General features: G+C 47.5%; 1 protein-coding gene across 1 annotated transcript in view; it reads right to left on the bottom strand.

Moving 5' to 3' along the window:
* The window catches only part of LOC147727726 (alpha-2-macroglobulin-like), a 1,118,600-nt gene that overhangs the window by 776,539 nt on the left and 323,305 nt on the right, over positions 1-18,756 (bottom strand). The window contains exon 10 of the mRNA XM_086961723.1: positions 8,543-8,652. Within this exon, the coding sequence (XP_086817849.1) occupies positions 8,543-8,652 (110 nt within the window). The remainder of the gene's footprint in view (positions 1-8,542; positions 8,653-18,756) is intronic.

Raw genomic sequence — 18,756 nt, forward strand, 5'->3', positions numbered from 1 at the left:
AGGGCGGAGTTGGCCCCGGAGGGCCTCTCCCCCTTCTATGCCCTAGAGCATGCTGACAGACTCCCGGCCCGGCCGCCTAGGCCTGGTGCGCAGCCCCGCCCGCTGGTGGTGAGGTTGCTTCATTATCGTGATTGAGATTTTCTCCTACAGCGAGCCAGAGAGAAACAGACCCTACAGATCAGAAACAGTAGAGTGATGATCTTCCCGGTTACACTAGGGAAGTGCAGCGGCAGAGATCTTTCTTTCTGGCTGTTAAGCAAAAATTGCGCCAGCTACAGCTCCCCTATGCCATTTTGTTCCCGGCTCCCCTCCGGGTGACTGCGGATGCAGAGACGCATTTCTTTCTTACCCTACATGAAGCTTGGGACTGGCTAGAGATTCAACGCAGCAGTGGACCCAGCTCTCCACCATGGGGCTCGCCCCAGTGGATGTCGACCACTCCTTCGCCTCCTCGGAGGGCTCCTTCACCTGTCAAGAACGTGATAGGGCGGTGCAGGCAGTGGCGAAGATTAGTCATGGTGATGTGAGTCCATCCAGCAATACCACAGACCTTGACCTGGACAGATCCGATGGTTCGAGATCAAGCAGTGTTCACGAGGGCTCAGATACCGAACTCCGGATATTACATCACAAACAGTAGATGGCGTAATCGGATGATCAGACGGCAGGGCGTATGGGAAGGGGATTGCCTGTTGATGAGTGATGGCCTTTGATATCGGTTGTCCAGTTTGAGTGCTCCCAGGAGGGATACCCGAACCACTGGGGCCTACTGTTTGCTCTATGACTGTGGGGGGGAGAGGTTTGGGGGTATCTGGGTCCAATGAGGACGGGTCACGTTTTGCCACTTCCATGATTCATTGTTTGAGTGCCTTAGTTTGGATGGGGACTTGTTTGTGTAAAACTGTCCTGGGGAAAGGGAGTTGGGATGTTTTTCTTGTTGAGGGAATTGGTTTGGGGCCAGGCATGTAGCTACAGGGGAGTTACATCGATAAAGTCTGGGGATTGTGTTATGGGTCCCACCGTAGGTATCAAATGTATAACTAGGAATGTTTGAGGGATGCGCACCATGGTCACACGGCAGGAGGGTCCTCCTGGGTGACGTGCAGAAAGCGGAACAACGGCTCTGAGACGCAGAAAGGGATAGGCTGGAGAGAGTGGACAGACAGGCAGATCTCCTAGAGGCCAGTTAAACGCTGGTGGTACAAGTGGAACGGTTGAGATGCTTTGACTACAGGGATTACACAGCTCAGTCCCATGCTGAGAGAGACAAGTCTGGGGCGTTGCTGGTTTGGCAGGCCAATCCGGCACGTAGAGGTTCGATGATCCTGGAATTGCGGGGAAGGGATGGCGTGAGTCACTATGGGCAACGGTTCTTGGAATACTATACTGCCCTGTACCAGAGTCAACTAGACCCAATGGTGTTAGAAGGGGAGGGATTTTTAGATGATATCAAACTTCCTCAAATTGATGCAGATGCAGGGGAGGCCCTAGGTCGTGATTTTCAACTTGGTGAGGTACGGACGGACTCCCGGTTGAGTTCTACTCCACATCATAGTTACCGGTAAGCTGTGAGCCTGAGCGCACGCGCTCATGACCTTTATCAAGCGCGCACACAGACTTTCAAAGCACGCACGTCTCTGATTCATAATAGATTTAGACCGTTCACCAGCCACGGCCTTTAAAACTGGGAGCGCTGTGAAAAGTACGATCTTTTTCTTGGAGATTGAGTGCAGTGTGCATCTACTACACAGAGGGGGCAGCTGTTCTACATTTTCAGGTTTAGGGCCTCTGGAATGCCACAGTCTGGAGCAGGCAGTAATTATATATGCTGCTTTCGCTTTTCGTGTCGGAGGGATGGGGGGCTGGCACACATTTACCAGAAATGTTTATTTTCATTTCACTGAGTCTTCTTGATTTGTAACATGAGCGCACGCATGGTACAATTAACAATTTTCTTGTTTCATGCTGGTTTGTATGCTTGCAAGATCTTGTCAAACTACAGCTGTTTGCACTGTAGACTCGGAGCTGCTTTGCACGTGTATTTTTCGAACATGCACTGTAAACATGCCGGTCCCTATAGTGCAGGGCATGTTTTCTCTCTTCCTGTGACCCCCTCCTCACCTCCATTACCCGCTATACATTCAGGCATGAAATGGCCCCTGGTCCTGGTCGAGGTTGCTAAAATTAAATTGCTGTGTTTTAGGATCGGATTATGAGTCAGGTTAATATCGCCGGTTTTTACTGCTTTTATAAAAAAAAAATCTTTCATAAGATAACTTATGATGGGCATCTCTGATTTATTATGGCATTGTTCTGGTACTGTTGCCTTTAGCACTTGGTGCACCTGTCTTGTTGGGTGCTGTGTTCAAAATAACTTTTCGTTTTTAAAACCAGGTGCTGCAGATTTCCTTGGGTGTCAGCAGTGTCATGCAACAATAACATTGTCAAGATAACTCTGGTGATTAATGCTCCTGCTGCATCTAGTGGTAATTTCAGCTCATCCGAAAATACGCAAAAGGTTAATGTGCCTGCTACAAAGAGGTGTAACATGCAGATCTCAGAACTGAGTATGAGTGAACAATGAGAAGATCTATAAAAAAAATAAATGGATGAGATAATGCTCAATACTTTTTTCACTGAGTTTCCTGTCTGTTCTTTATTGCATTGAAAGCATTTCGAAATACTTCCATTCAGAAAGTGCGCTGTACAGAAAAAGTATTGTGCTTGGTTAATTTATTTGCGGGTTTATAACGCGCTAGGATCACCTCCCAAAGGAGTATCTCCGTGCCTTTGGCAACCGTCCTGCACATAAACAAAGGGTATATACCATTTCTATTAGTTTAGAAATAAAAAGGTTTTTAATTGTTTTCTAAACGGGAGAACCTCCTTGCAAAGTCTCAGGGAAAGTGGGAGGCTGTTCCACAGCGTTGGGCCAGCAATTGAGAGGGCTCTACCACCCTGTCTAGCCTTTTTTGCTCTCGGGACCTGCAGCAGAGCTTGTTCACTAGATCTCAAGGATCTCAAAGGTTTATAGGGGAAAAATCTATTTGATAAATACACAGGGCCTTTCTTCTGGAGACACTTGTGTATTATGCAACAAGTCTTGTACTTCGCCCTTTGCTTGACGGGAAGCCAATGCAGGGTGTTCAAGAGGGGTTTGGAGGGGGTACGAGGGGGCTGGTTCAGAACAAGACGAGCCGCAGTATTTTGGACTGCCTGCAATCTGGCAGTTACTCCCTCATTTGCTGATAGAAGCAACCCATTACAGTAGTCTAAGCGACTCAACACTAGGGCCTGCACTAGCGTCCTCCTGGTTGAGTCAGGGAGCAAGGGAAAGACTTTCCTCAACATTCCGATGACATGGAAGCAGGACCCCACCACTTGGTTGCTATGTTGCTTCAGGGATAGCTCCTGGTCCAGACGCACACCGAGATTTTTTACCACCTGCTTCGGCTCCGGGACTGGGCCCAGATCCTGCGGCCACCAGTCGGAGGACCACAGGAGTTTGGCCTCACCGAACAGCATCACTTCCGTTTTTGCAACATTACAGTACAGGAAGTTAGATGCCATCCAGTGGGCCACTGCCTTCATCCCCTGGGAGAAGGAGTTCCTGACCTCATCCGTAAAGTATTTAAAAGGAAAGAGGAGTTGGGTGTCATCCGCATATGACACAGGGATGAACCCATGGGACCTCATGATGTTTGCTAGGGGGGCCACGTAGATATTAAACAAAGTGGGGCTCAAACAAGAGCCCTGTGGCACCCCCTTCGAGATCCCCAACTCCTCTGACCGATAGGCACCCAAGGTGACTGTTTGGGTGCGGTCTGTCAGGAAACTCCTCAACCACGCTGGAGCCCCACCTTCCAGGCCAATGTTAATAAGCCTGGTGGTCATGATGTCATGTGACACGGTGTCAAACGCCGCAGACAGATCTAACAGAACCAGGATAACAGAATGAGCTTCATCCTGGAACATGAGTAGATCGTCTGCGACTGACAACAAGGTGGTCTCGGTGCTATGTCTCGGCCTGAAACCCGACTGGGATGGATCCAATCCATTTGTCTCCTCAATGTATTTAGACAAATGCCTATTAACAAATTTCTCTATCACTTTACCCATAAAGGGAAGGAGAGAAATAGGTCTCAAGTTGGTAAGTTCCGTCCACGGAATGGTGGTATTCTTTCTCAGCGGTCTCACGAGTGCCCTTTTCCAATCCCTCTGGACCTCTCCCGTACTTAGTGACAGGTTAATTAGCTGCTGGATTTCTGGGCCCAGAACTTCCGCCAGCATGGGCATGATGCGGGCAGGGATGAGGTCCTCAGGGCTACCACTCTTAATCTCGGTCATTAGAGCAGTAACTTCCTCTAAGGAGATAGGGGGGAAGCTTTTTAGACACTTAGCTTGTGGCTTCTGTTGTGTATTATTATGGGAAAGGCTATTAGGATCAGCCACCTCAATTTTCTTTGAGGTCATTATCTTTTCGTAGATTGCATCTATCTTCTTCATGAAGAATTGAGAGATCCCGTCACATAGATCTTGAGATGCAACCTCTACAGTCTCACATGCCGCAGGCTTAGTGAAAGTTTGTAAGATTTTAAATAAAACTTTAGAGTCTTTCCCTGCCTCGGTGAGTTGCATCGCGATGTAGTTTTTACGAGCTGTCCTTATGGCCTTGTGATAAGACCTGAGTGAGGTTATATGATGTTGCTTATCCTCCGGCCTCCGAGACTGTCTCCATACTTTTTCTAGCTTTCTGGTTTTTTGTTTCATCAGTCTCAGATCCTCGGAATACCAGATTTCTTGCTTGACTGCATGACGGGGTTTGTATATTTTCAGCGGGATGGTGTAATTAATCGCTTCGCTAACTGCCTTTTCAAACCGTTTAAGTTCAATTGACATAGTTCCCATATGATCATTGATCAGGGGAGCTTGGTAGGCTTCACAAAAAGCGTCCACCATTAATTTGTGCCAGGGTCTTCTTTTAGTGGGCAAGGAGGACTGTATGCGTGGCTTATCCATAGCATCAGTGTAAAATCTTAAGATAAAATGGTCAGTCCATTCTACCTGGGTGGGGGTTATACACGTGGTTAGAGGGGAGTTAGAAAACACCAAGTCCAAAGTATGGCCAGCCTCATGTGTAGGTCCCTGATTAATCTTTTTAAGACCTAAATAGTCCATGTCCATTAAGAGGGTTTTAGCCTCCATGCATTTCTCTGGGTCGCTATGCATATTAAAGCCCCCTACTAGTAGGAAGTTCTGATTTTCTTCTATGAATGGAAAAGTTTCCACTCGAACCTGGTGGTCGATACAATACCGCACCCCTTCTATTTTCCCTACATGCGGAGGTAAGTTTAAAAATCAGTAATTCCATCCGCGGGGTAATAATTTCCTCCAAAATTGTAATGTTTAACTCCTCCTTATATACAATAGCTACTCCCCCTCCTAATTTGTTAGGGCGATCCATTCCGATTATCTTATATCCCTTCGGGATACCTAACGTGATGGCAGGAACTGAGTGAGGCTTGAGCCAAGTCTCTGTTAAAAAACATAGCTCAGGCTCCTCTGTGGATATCAGGTCCCATACCTGTATGGCGTGCTTCACAAGCGAGCGCGCGTTACAAAGCAGATTTTTGCTCCCCAAAGGGGGGGTGTCCTCTGTGGTCTTGGCTGGGACAGTGTTGTGTATTTCACATCGCCTTGCGGCAAGGTCCCGCTGATGGCTATTGGCCACTACCTCAAGGCAGAACTGTGTACGACAAGTATGGCATGTAAAAGGTCCTTCCAGATCGAATTGTAAGGTACCATCGCATGTCTTTGATGATTGGTTCCTTAACCCTAATAATACCTGTGAGGAGTAGGTTAGGCGCCTATTACAGGGATTCCTCGTGTTAGTGGGAGATATAGCCATAATCTCCTGCCCCTGGCCCCGTCCAGTCGCGGACGGGCGCAGACGGGCTGGTCTTTGGCTCGTCTTAGGCGCAGGAGTAGGCGCCACCCTGCGTGCTGGGGCCGACGAGGTGCTAAATAGCCTTGCAAAAGCGGAGGTCTAGAGCGCTAACCGCTCGACTCTCCGTATGGCCCGTCTCTGCCCCGCCCTCCACACACCGCGATTGGCTGCCGTGCCGGTTCAGGGGTCAGGAGGCAGAGAAACCAGTTCCTAGATGTGTGCAAATGAGTGAATTTAGTACACAGCGTGCCTCTAATTATCTATCCAGGAGCACAATTTTACTTTTAGAATCAGTATTCAGGGTTTGACAATTATTACAAAGTGCAAAGATATTTTTAATAGCCTATAAAGTTTGCCATGTAAATGTAGAGGAGGGGTGGCATAGATATCCAAGTTATCAATATCACGTTTGTCCCATCACCGTCCCTATCAGGCGCTCTACACTTTCGCAGGAGCTATGAAATATGCAGCTGTCCTATAAGACTCCTATCATAATTTCTACCGCTCTACACCTGTGGGCTTCCTTCTCTTCCTTTTACACACTCTTAGGTAACACATGAATCACTAGGCTAAACCTGTGCAGGATGGACTTGAACAAGCATATGGCAGAATGTAGCATCACAAGTTTTAGGTATTGCGAGGGCCACTGAAATCATGCAATTCTGCGGCCACTATTTTTGTTGTGCATAATTATGGCTTTGCCACATAATCCACCATCTGGCCTATAATCTGCAGATGTTAACCCCCCAAAAAATTGTTTCTAGTTTGAACATATCAAAAGTTACTAAAAACATTGTGACACATTGTAACCTCGACCGAAAGCCCCAGAAACAAAAAACAGGAAGTTAATGCCTGGCTTCCTCGTGTTTCAAGGAAGTGAGGGGTCAAGTATGTTGTAGGAAGCCATGCGGGAGGGTAGGTTATAAATCTTGCTGAGATGAGTAAAAACGTTCGGTAGGAGGAAATAATGACTCATAAGGAAAGGGCTCAAATGAGGAAGATGGGCAAGGATGGAATTACATTAACGGTTTTGTTGTGCACCTTTTCTGCCTACGTTATAACCTTTGTAAACTGATTTGCTCAGGTACCAACATTTATAAAATCTGTGATAATGGAATGTGAAAACACCTGGACAAGCACAAATTGCAATTATCTCCTATAGCCAGCAAATGGTTGCAATTGATGTTTTCACCTATTTTAGGATCCCGCAAGTGCAAACCGCTGGCCCGATTCACAAAGGTAACTTATATGTAATAGAATTATGAGTGCATGATCTCTGCACTTCACATTTCAGTGTGGAGATTCTGCCAGGAGTGCTGAAATTCCTCCCAGAGTGCAGAAACTCAGCACTGGTACCCTTATTACACATAGGTAACATTCGCGGATCGGGCCCTGCGTAAGGCACTATCTTGAAAGTAGGTTGGCTGCAAGTGGTCACATGCTGCTGAATTGCCTCATCCAATGAGCAACATTGTAATTTCTATTGACAAAGGTTAGTTTGCGAAAACTGATGTTAACTAGAGCTATGGAATTTGGGAATGTTAAACTGAGAAGGGGGTACAGGGATGTAAACTTTTTTATAATTTCGTGAAGACAAAGAGTGCAGTAGAGCACCAACAAAACACTAGAGAAAAATCCATTCACTTAATGCACAGCAAATAATAAATATTCCCCCTGCCAAGCTACACGTCACTGAACCCACCAAATTCACTCACTACGGGTTTTCACCCTAGAATTAAAAGTCAGACAGGCATAAGCAATGGGTGCGTTCTTTGGAAAAGGAACAGATCTTTTCCGGCATTAAGACTAAGCTGAACATGTCAGCTGGAAATATGAAAGTTAAAAATTGGTCTTTCTCCATCGAAATGTACATCACAGGCTTGCTGCTTTGCCTAAATTCTGATGTGAAGTGTTGACAAAGGGGTTTGTAGGAAGTTAAACAACTACAGACCGTGCCAGTAAACTACAAACGCCTATGAGCAAAAAGTGCCCACGCTCCCGGCAATTCGTGTCTGTCTCCTCCTTTCAAGCCGTCCTGCACAGAGCCAGGATTTTGCATATCTAAAAGAAAAGGGCTTAACGCAAAATAATGGCGCCCACCTGCATGATGTGATGAGGGGTCGGGATCCATATTCACAGATACTCGTTGGCTTTGACCTTAAAGGGGCAACCTGGAGCTTGGGGGGCTCCCCAGCACTGCAGGGACTGCAAGTGATCGGGTTACCCCCGTCTCAGATGTAGCTGTAACTGACGGGACCAACATCCACTATCCAGAGGGACCTTACAGGCTCTGCCTGAAGAGAAACTAAAACCTAATTTGGTTTCTCTTAGGCCTTCAGTAGGGCAAAGTCAGCATGATGTAAAGAGCAGCTAAGTTAGAAGCACAAACAGTACGACCCTGCTAGGAGGTGCCCAGCCTATCTTAAATTTGAAGAGACCCTCAACGAATTTTTCATCGACATCATCTGTGGCCTCCCCACAACCTGCCTCTACACAGCTAGGCTACATTTCCCAGCTCTTCATTCGCGTGCAAATGTACTATTAGACAATAATTTTGAGACATGCAAAAGGTTTTCATCATCTTTGAGGGTTTACCTGTCCGAAGAAGGGAACACCTGGCTGATATATAGAGTCCACCTCCACAAAAGTGATTGTCGCCATGGTGCTCGTCACCTCACTCGAGGCTTCTCCCATTAACTCCACACCTTGAAAGGAATTGGAAGATGGTGAAGATCTCGACAGCTAGAACACACACAATGCATGCAAACTAGTATTACACCAAGCTCTACATTCAAGATACAGGAAGTCATATGTAAGAAATCAACAAATTGCTTGCAAAGGCCATACTACACTTACAAAGCATTTCCTAAATGCGAAATGGGCATTTAGGAAATACTGTTGCCATCAACTTCAAGTCGATCGTAACCATGTGCAATTTTAAGAAATGCACCCAAAATGCATTTTTAAAGTGCCATGTAGCAACCATATGCCCCCAGGGCATTTGTGCGCTTTACATGTGCACCACTTTTTTGGGGTGCATCAAGTGGACCTTAGACACCCTTGGTTGTGCACTTCCTAATTTGTGATTTCCTATTTGGAAATGACAAATTTGTAAATATAAAACCATTTGTATCTATGGCCTGAGAGCCCATGGGAACAGATGTTTAGAATTTCTAAAATAGCAAGTTCCTAAAAGCGATTCCTACTCAGTAGGGATCACTATTAAGAAATCACAATTTGTGTACATTCCATTTTACATTTTCTAAATAGCGATTGCTTGGGATTCACTATTTAAGAAATGCAAAATGGAAATTTCATACATGTGGCCCAAAATGCTTTGCTTTTCATACCTTCCCATACCAGTGTTACACGTAGATAACACAGTTTATTCTAAATTATTAGCCTTTCGTCTGACATCTTTGGTTCCAATTTTTGAGAACATGGGTTTGTTCCAGGTTGTAATATAATGGTCCACCTTGATCTTGTCTTTTTGAAATTTCTGGAGCCATGCACGTGTTTAGCTGACATGTTGTTTTGATGCAGAGAAGGCACTTGATCGTGTCAGGTGGTAGTACTTATGGGCTCTGATGTCCTGTTTAGGGATTGTGGAACACTATATCAGGACAGTTAGAATTCTATCTTCAATACACAAAGCAGTCATTTGAATGAGTGGTAGGATATTATAGGAATTCCACCGTCACAAAGGGGAAACAACCATTACAATGCAGTCATTACAACGCACTACCTTTCCCACACAGCTGTTACAACGCATGTCATTATAATGCATGCCATTGCAATGCAAGTCACTACAACTCATGCCATTACAATGCATACCATTACAACGCATGCCATTACAAGGCATTATAAGGTAAGTAATGTAGATTTTTTCGTTTTAGGGTGGTATGAGTTTTGGGGTACATGGGAATTGTCATTTTAACCCTTACACTATGCAACACTTTACCTACTGTTACACTCACTGGAGTAGGAATAGTAATTTTTACCCCTACACTATCCAGCACTTACCCTACTGTTGCACTCACTGCAGTGGGAATAGTAATTTTTACCCCTACACTATCCAACACTTACCCCACTGTTACCCTAAAAGTATTATGCGTCGTAATAGTATGCGTTGTAATGGTATGCGTTGTAATCGTAGTTTTAAAAAATATGTTGTAATGACATACGTTGTAAAATCATGCGATGCAATGGTAGTTCCAATGTAAAAACCGTGTTGTAAAAGGCATGCGTTGTAAATGTTTGGTTCGTAACGTCATATATTCTCACAAAGGTGTATGTTAAAGATGCCTACGTCTTCATCCCTTTTCTCCCTATATCTTGAGCCTTGCCGGAAATCACTCCAATCTGTCACTAGAGTGATGCAATTATGCCCTTGTGACTAAATCTCAGAGCAAACTACAAATCACGCTGTATTTTTTTGCAAATGTTATTACATGTAAAGGAAAAAATAGTTATTACCGATTTTAAAGAAATTAGCTTTTAAAAGATGTCGTTCAGCATTTTTAGCATTGCAAATTTTAAATAATGAATAATGAATAATGAATATTGTGTTTGATAAAATTTCTGAAAAGTGTGGTAAAATGCAGGAAATCAATAATAATAGGATTGAGTATGATTCATAAAAATGTGTTAGTCTTCTAAATAATTAGATTTTTAACTGTTAAAATTTCGTATATTAATGTATAATTTTGTATGTGCTTTTATGATTCTCGTTTGTAGAAATCAAATAAAGCTCTTCTACTACTACCACTAGTTCTAGACAAAGAATGAAGACATAAATTAGCAGTTTCTGCAGATGAAATAGAGGCCTTCCCCAATAACCCTGAGGTAATTAACCACACTGTACATCCTTCCTGTTTTTGTATGCGTGTGAAGCCCTAAGTGGGATGGGTTTGCTCAGACATGGGGCCCATCCACACTGTTACAAGCTTTATCTGACGGACTAGCAGTAAAGTTGAAACTGCTCTTGAGTTGTTGCAGGGAGGACGTGGCCTGGCAGTTTGGGCTGGACTGTTTTTAGTGGAGGAGGGTAAAGAGCAATTTGCATGTGGCTTGGTCCCAATTGAGATGGCATGATGTGTAAAATGACTATGGATTGGAATACAGCTGCTAGTGATTACCAGTGGCTGAGATTAACTCAAGCATTCCATCCGTCATGCTATTGTATGCTTCAGCGTGACACCGTAAGTAGGACAGGTATATCCAGACATGGGTCCTGCGCACACTGCACCACTGAAACAAAGTTAAACCCAACTGATTATCTCAAATCAAGGTGAAACCATGCTTGGGTTCTTTGCGTTCCCGTTCAGGGAGGACCTGGCCTTGCACTTCAGTCTTGGCTGTTCCCACTGGAGCAGGGTAAATACTGATTTGCATATAGCTGAATGCAAACTAGGGTGGCATGGTGTGCAAAATGAAGATGGACTTAGATGCAGCCGAGTGATTACCAGTGTCTGAGATGAGTTTAAGCATTCAATCAATCATTTTTTGTACTGTTCAGTGTGACGCACTAAGTGGGATGGTTTTTGTCCAGACATGTCCTTTTGCACGCAATCCCACTGGAAGCAAGCTATAACCAACTGACGAGCCTTAATAAAAGTGAAACTAGTCTTAGGCTGCTTGTGTTCTAGTTGCATGAAGGACCTGGCCAGGCAGTTCGGGTTGGTTTACTCCCTTTGGAGCAGGGTCAAGATTGATTTACATATGACTGGGTCCAAACTGAGGTGGCATGGCATGCAAAATAATGATTGACTGGGATACAGCTCAAGTGGTTGCCAGGGGCTGAGAATAACTCAAGCACATTCTATTCATCATATTTTTGTATGCCTTAGTGTGATGCTTTAAGAGGGACAGATATGCCCAGAGTCGGCCCTGCACACACTGTGGCAGTGGAACCAAGCTATTCCCAACTGAGGAGTCCTATCTAGGTTGAAACTGGTCCTGGATTGCTTGTGTTCCGCTTCAGGGAGGTGCAAACTGAGGTAGCATGTTGAGCAAAATAATGATGGAGTGGGATGTGGCCCGACTGATTATCTATAGCTGAGAAAAATTCATATTAAATAAGATGGTCCCTATAGGAGAAGTGTAGCCTTGGACCTCCATGGTAATAGTGATTTTAAGAAACTCTTCTGCAGGCTACTGTAGACATGCGATAAGTGCATTTATTTATATGACACAGCATTCACATTTCACAAAAGACAAAGCACTTGTAACAGTGACGGCGCAGTGAGAGGGAATAAAGTGATTAAAAAAGTGCACTTGTGTTACACAAAAATATATACATGTGACTGATTAGGACAGTAGGTTGTTGTAAATGACACTCATAACATGAGTGTCAAAAACCATAATCAAAATTTAAAAACTGTCCACGTTATTCTTGACATTTCGACCCCTTAGCACAATTTAGATTAGGGTCATCATCAGGACATAATAAGAAAAGACGACACCTAAAAATAAAAGAACCATGTATAAGAATACATGGTTGTGCACATAGTAATCTCAACATCAATGTGGTTATAAAGAAAAACTAAGGGCCTCATTACAATGTTGGGTGGAAAGCATTCCAACCAACTCCTTGTCGCAATTGTTTCCGACAGACTCGGGTTCAGGGAGTCTGGAAGCAGGTACACACACAGGACCACAGTGCCGAATTGGGTGGTACATGGGATCAGATTAAAGTATAGGATCAGGAGAGGAAGCCTGGTGTGAAGTCTAGGGCCGACATACTAGCTTTGCCTGGCCAAATTCTCTCTTATATGCATTCTCTTCTTCCACCAAGAAGAGTAGATTGGGACAAGTTAACTGCATGTCGTCAGAAGAAAGAGGAAAGTGTGTCTGATTTTTTTTTTTCACTCAATTTGAGGATGTGTTTTTGGTCTTTAGTGTACAGGATTTTTCGGTGGAGGGGGGAGTCCGATTGTTCCTTAACAGATTTGTTACGAATCTGCTCCCAGAGATTTGCGCTCGGTTGTAGTCTTCGGAGAGCACTTGGACGAAATCCTCCCCATCTGTCATATTGAGTATGGCACAGTATTATTAGCACAGTGAAAATGAGGAGAAGGTGGAGAAAAAGCACAAGGAATTGAAGACGAAGGTGTTGTTGCAACAGGCTTCTGAGGGAAATGGTAGAGGACAAGGTGGTACTGCCCGCCAGCTGCCTCGGACCAGCCAGAATACTATGCCTGTAGGGCCAAATCAGTGTGCATATTGTAAAGAGGAGGGACAATGGCGAAGCGAGTGTCCCGTTTTGTTACAGAAGGTCGTGGCCCTTAGAGGGCGAGGTTCTAGTGGACGGGGTCGTGGAGCTAGTGGACAGATCCCAGCATGCTGCCACATCACCGGATCATTCAGATAGTAATTATTTTGATGAAAAAAGGGATAGACAGTATTACCACAATGACTATGATGTTTATGAAGTGACAGGAATGCCTCACAGCTAGCCCAGCCAGAGAAAGAGTATGGGATCAGTCCAGATGCCTGTAGATCAGCGCGGACCTTATGTTATTGCAGATTTGCATGGATCAGCTAAGGAATTCCTGGTGATACAGGTGCAATGAATAGCTCTGTTTCTCGGTCACTGGTCCCTGAGGCAGCTCTGTCTGGCCATAATAACGTTTTGGTAGGATTTTCTGGTATTTCAATGGTAATCCCCATTTTCAAGCCTCTTACATTGACTATTGGTCCTTTTACTGTGGATTCACCTATTCTTGTTGACATCAAACTGTGGAGAAAATTTAATGAGACTAGATTTATTAAAGAAGTTGCATGCAACCATTTATTGCTCTCCGGAAGGTGTTTACATGACAATGGGTCGGAATGTAGTCAGCTCTCAGCAGTGTCTGTCCAAAAATGCCCCCCTTCCTGTTGAGTTTAAGGATGTGCCGCTCACCTTGTGGGCAACAGGAGACATGGATGTAGGACTATTGGAAATGTCTCCGGTCTCCATTAAAGTTAAAGACAATGCAATTTTGCCTCGTATTCTCCAGTAGAAAATTCCACAAGTGGAGGAGAGAGCTTTTTTGTGGATTATACAGGACCTGATTGAGACAGGAGTGGTTGAAGAGACAATTGCAAATGTGTGTAATAGCCCTATCCTTCCCTTTCTAAAAAAGACACCTTCAGACTCCCCCAATGATCACCCAGATGTTTATCGCTTTGTGATTGATCTGGGCGCAGTTAATAAAATAGTGGTCCCTCAGTTGCCGGTGGTCCCTGACATTACACCCTTTTGACAATGATTCCTCCCTCTGCTAAACTCTTTTCTGTCATTGACTTGAAAAATGCATTCTTTAGTATCCCAATCCATCCCCACAGCAGACATTTGTCCGGTTTTACCCTAGCTGACAGAAGTTTCACATTCTGTCAAGCTCCTCAGGGCTATACCGAGAGCCCTAGTATATATAGCCAAGCCTTGAAAGCCAATTGGACTCCCTCATGCTTCCCTCAGGTAATGTATTGCTTCAATATGTGATTGATACTCTAATAGCTTCTGACACTGAAAAGGGATGCAAAGACAGTACGGTTAAGTTTTTGCTCCATTTGGCTCACCATGGACATAAAGTGTCATTTCTAAATTTCAATATTGTCGACAGGAGGTCACCTATTTAGGTCACCTGCTGTCGAAGGAGGGTAGAATAATGACCCCTGAGCGCATTAGCATGCTTGTGAAAATGCCTATCCGTAAAACTCAGAGTAATGTGCACACTTTTATTGGCATCACTTTTTACTGTCGCCATTGAATCCCTAATTATTCATAACTAACAAAACCCCTGCTCGCGCTAACCTCTAAAGATGTGCATTAACCCTTGCCTTGGATGTCTGAATTTCAGCAGTCTTTTGAGCAATTAAAAGTTGCGCTTTGCTCTGCACCTGTGCTTGGTACACCTGACTGCATGAAGCCGTTTGTGCTGTACGTACACAAGACAGGCAGTTGTGCGCTTTCTGTCTTAACACAAGCCTTTGGAGGTAAGCAAAGGCTGTGTGCTTATTTTCTGCTCTTCTTGACCACGTCCCAAGAGCCCTCTCGAACTTTGCGGCAGTGGCCATCGCTATAAGGCAATCGGCTGGGCTCGTACTTGATACTGATCTCACAGTCATGGTAACCCATGCTGTGGATACACTTTTGAATAAAACTAAGACACTGCACCTCGCCAGTACACGTCTGACCAGTTACAAATTGACCCTTTTTGCACCCATTGTTACGATTAAAAGATTTGCCACTCTAAATCCAGCCACCTTGCTACCCCTCCCTTCTGAGAGTAAGGAAGTTGATATACAGGATTGCGTTTTTTGGATGGAGGAGGAGATGAAGAGAGACGGGTAGACCTGACTAATGTTCCCTTATTTGACCCTCCAAGGGGAACTATATGTTGATGGCTCTTGTTCAAATTACCAGATGGCACCACCACTGCAGCAACACATTTACTACTCTGCAGATCACTGACAGAATATCAACTGCCAGAATATCAAGGTACAAAAATATCGACACATGAGGGGCGTGGCTTCGATGGCGACAATGGCGGACGTGGCTCCTTAGAGCTCCCGCCGGCCCGCAACTTATCCTGTCCAATTATCCTTACCCTGCACCTGCGACCATCTTTACGGCGACGGCGGCGACTGCTGGGGAAAGGGGGCATCCTTCGGTGCTGCATCCGAGGCCCCCGGTCGCCGGCTGGGGCGGTTGTCAGTGGCAGCGCCCGCCGGGCCTACTCGCCGCATGGTGATCCGGGGCCTCGATTTTTGCCGGACCCCGCCTGCTGGCGCTGAACGCCGGGCGGCCTGCTTGCTGGCGGGCCCCCGGGGTCCCGGACGGCTGGTTCCTGGCTGCCGGAGGGGAGGCGGCGGAGTCTCCTGCCGTCTACGGGACCAAGGACATTGCTGGGGGCTGCGAGGAGGCGGCGCTGCAGAAGGGCTCCGCGGACGCTGGGACCGGTCGGGTCCCCCGGGGCTGCCGGGAGCAGTGCTGTGGCAGGGCAGGCACCGGACTACCGGCGGAGGAGGGGGAGCGTCCTGCCCGTTTCGTGGGCAGCTGTGGGCTCTGTGGCATAGCCCCGGGAGGGGCCGGTCCGGTGCTGTGGTTTGCGCCATAACTGGAGGCGCCTCAGGTTCCTGCCGTGCCGGCGGAGCGGACTGCGACGCGTCGGCGCCTTTCTCGCCCCCGGCTCTGGGGCCTGATTTGGTGGCTGGCGCGGCCCGGAGGAACAGCATCACCTGGCCATCTCGGTCCCGGCGCCCAGCTGTGCCTGCCTTGCCCGCAGCGGTGAAGTGCCCCTTGGACTGAGGAGAGCGGTGGTGGCTGGTGCGGACCAGCGGAGCCCCGTGACGGTGAGGAGCTGCGATTGCCGCTACATTTGCTGCTGGGGCCCTGAATACCATTTAGAGTGATTGACTATTGGTGTCTGGCACAGAAGTGGTGAGCGGGTGTGGCGAAGCGCCCTGCAGGACTCCAACACCACCGGTCTCACTCCGAGTGGTAGCCAGTCGTGGGAGACAGTGAGAGGAAGGCCTGCCGCAGACACGGGTCGGCCCACTACAACTATCCGGACCGTGACCAGAGGCGGGGGTGGCACGGGCCCCGCCAAGCAGGGGCCCATTGATAAATTCACCGGTCCCGGTGGGGGATCGGGGGCTGCCGGAGGTGGCCAGGGCGCCGGACCGGACAATGCGGCTCTGATGGCAGCCATCACGCAGTCAAGGGACATGTTGGATGCCAAAATTGGCGCGGTGGGTGCCGATGTAATGCTGTTGCGCCAAGACCTCCGCAACGCTGTCGCCCGCATCTCTGAGACCAAGACCAGGGTCACGGGAGTGGAGGGAGACGTCGGCGCTCTGAAACAGAAAGTGGCGGAGATGGAGAGGATCCAGAAGGAACTGGCTCTTCGCGTGGAAGATGCAGAAGGGCGAGCGCGAAGGAATAACCTGCGCTTCGTAGGCTTTCCGGAAGATTGCGAGAAAGGGCCCATGGATACCTTCCTGACAAGATGGTTGGAGAGCTGGCTTCCCCCGGACACTTTGTCGCGCTGCTTCGTGGTGGAGCGTGCACATAGAGCCTTAACGCAGAAACCGCCGGTGGGGGAACGGCCTCGGCCAGTCATAGCAAAAATCCTGAACTTCCACGACAGGGACACCATACTCCGGGAAGCGAGGGCCAAAGAGACTTTGCTGTTCGACAGTCACAGGATCATGATCTTCCCAGACTACACCAGGCAGGTCCAGCAGCAGCGACACTCCTTCCTGGCGGCAAAGGCCAAACTGCGCGGCCTAAAGATCCAATATTCACTGCTGTATCCGGCCCGTCTGCGGGTTGTTTGCAACTCCAAAACCCACTTCTTCGACTCCCCCGAAGACGTATTCAAGCGGACGGATGAGACGGTCAGGATCCGACCGCACGCCCAACCGGGACTGGGCTCTGGACCTTCGCGTGGATCATCGCAGGAGAGAAGTGACTCGGCCAGCAAGGGTAAACGACATCGGAAGTCCCGTTCACGACGGCGTTCCCTATCCCGGGAAGGCCTTCTAGGTGGAACGCAACCTGACACTGATCAATCAGGCAAAGAAAACTGAGCATCGTGTGGATTCGGCCCTCGCCGCTTAACCCTGCTCCATTGGTGGACTCCATGGAGGGCCTGGTTCCGGGGCTCTGGTGGTGGGACGGACAACGACTGGTGCAGTATGACTTGGGCCTTGGTGGGGCTTGGAGCCTCCAGCTGGATGGCACTTGATTGCTACGCCCTTCTTGTGAGCCGGATACTTGGTACAATGGGGTTTGGGGTACTGTTTGTGGGCCGACTGATCCTCCCATGGCTGGGGGGTGGCCCTGAGGGTAAGCCCTGTTAGTTGGGGGGAGTAGTTGGGATCCATTGGTATGGTGGGTTTTAGGCGCTCTGTTTTGGGCCTGAAGCTCCCCATGCCGCGACAGGTACTTCAATGTTTCATGAGGTATAGGGGTGGGGGGCGGGGACCGGGAGTTGGGTTTTTGGGGGGTTGGGGCTGGTGGAAGGGGACAGGGGGGGTTGTGGGTGTTCTGAAGGGGGTGCACGTGACTTATGCTATTTTGGCTTGTATGGTGTTGGAGGCCTGGGTCGGGCCCTGGAGTTCGCAGAGACTTGTTCATCGAGACCATGGTTGACACCTCAGGGCAGGAACTTGCTAGAGACTCTATGCGAATATTGAGCTGGAATGTCCAGGGGATGTTGGACAAAATCAAACGCGGGGCAGTATTGCGTGGGGGGAAAAGGGACTCGGCTGATGTGATGCTCCTCCAAGAAACGCATATGTTAGGTACAAAGGAACTGAGTTTTCAGCGATTTGGCTTCCACCAGGTATTTCATGCAGGATTTTCCAGGGGCTCGAGGTGGGTGGCCATTCTTGTCCACAGACGGCTGTCATATACCCACGAGCGTCACTGGCTTGATCCCCAGGGTCGGTATGTGTTTGTGAAAGGGAGGATTGGCGCAGAGCCGGTAGTATTTGGCAGTGTATATGCCCCCCCCCCCGCTGCAGTGGTCCTTGGCTGAGAAACTGTTTGACTTATGGGCCGAGATCCCACACTCCTTGGCAGTGATTGGTGGTGACTGGAACGATGTGGTGGATGTCAGTCTGGGCAGTCAGAGGTCGCAGGGGGTCGCGGCAGCGGCCTCTCATACGCGGCTGAAGGCGATGATTGATGGGCTGGGATGGACGGACGCCTGGAGACACTTGCATGCCAGGGAGCGTGAGTATACGTATGTGTCAGTGGTGCACGGCTCCTTCTCACAATTGAATTGTGTATTTGTGCCGGGGGCCTTCCTTGA

This window comes from Lissotriton vulgaris, chromosome 3_1, assembly GCF_964263255.1.
Source record: "Lissotriton vulgaris chromosome 3_1, aLisVul1.2, whole genome shotgun sequence".
NCBI classification, from domain to species: Eukaryota; Metazoa; Chordata; class Amphibia; order Caudata; family Salamandridae; genus Lissotriton; species Lissotriton vulgaris.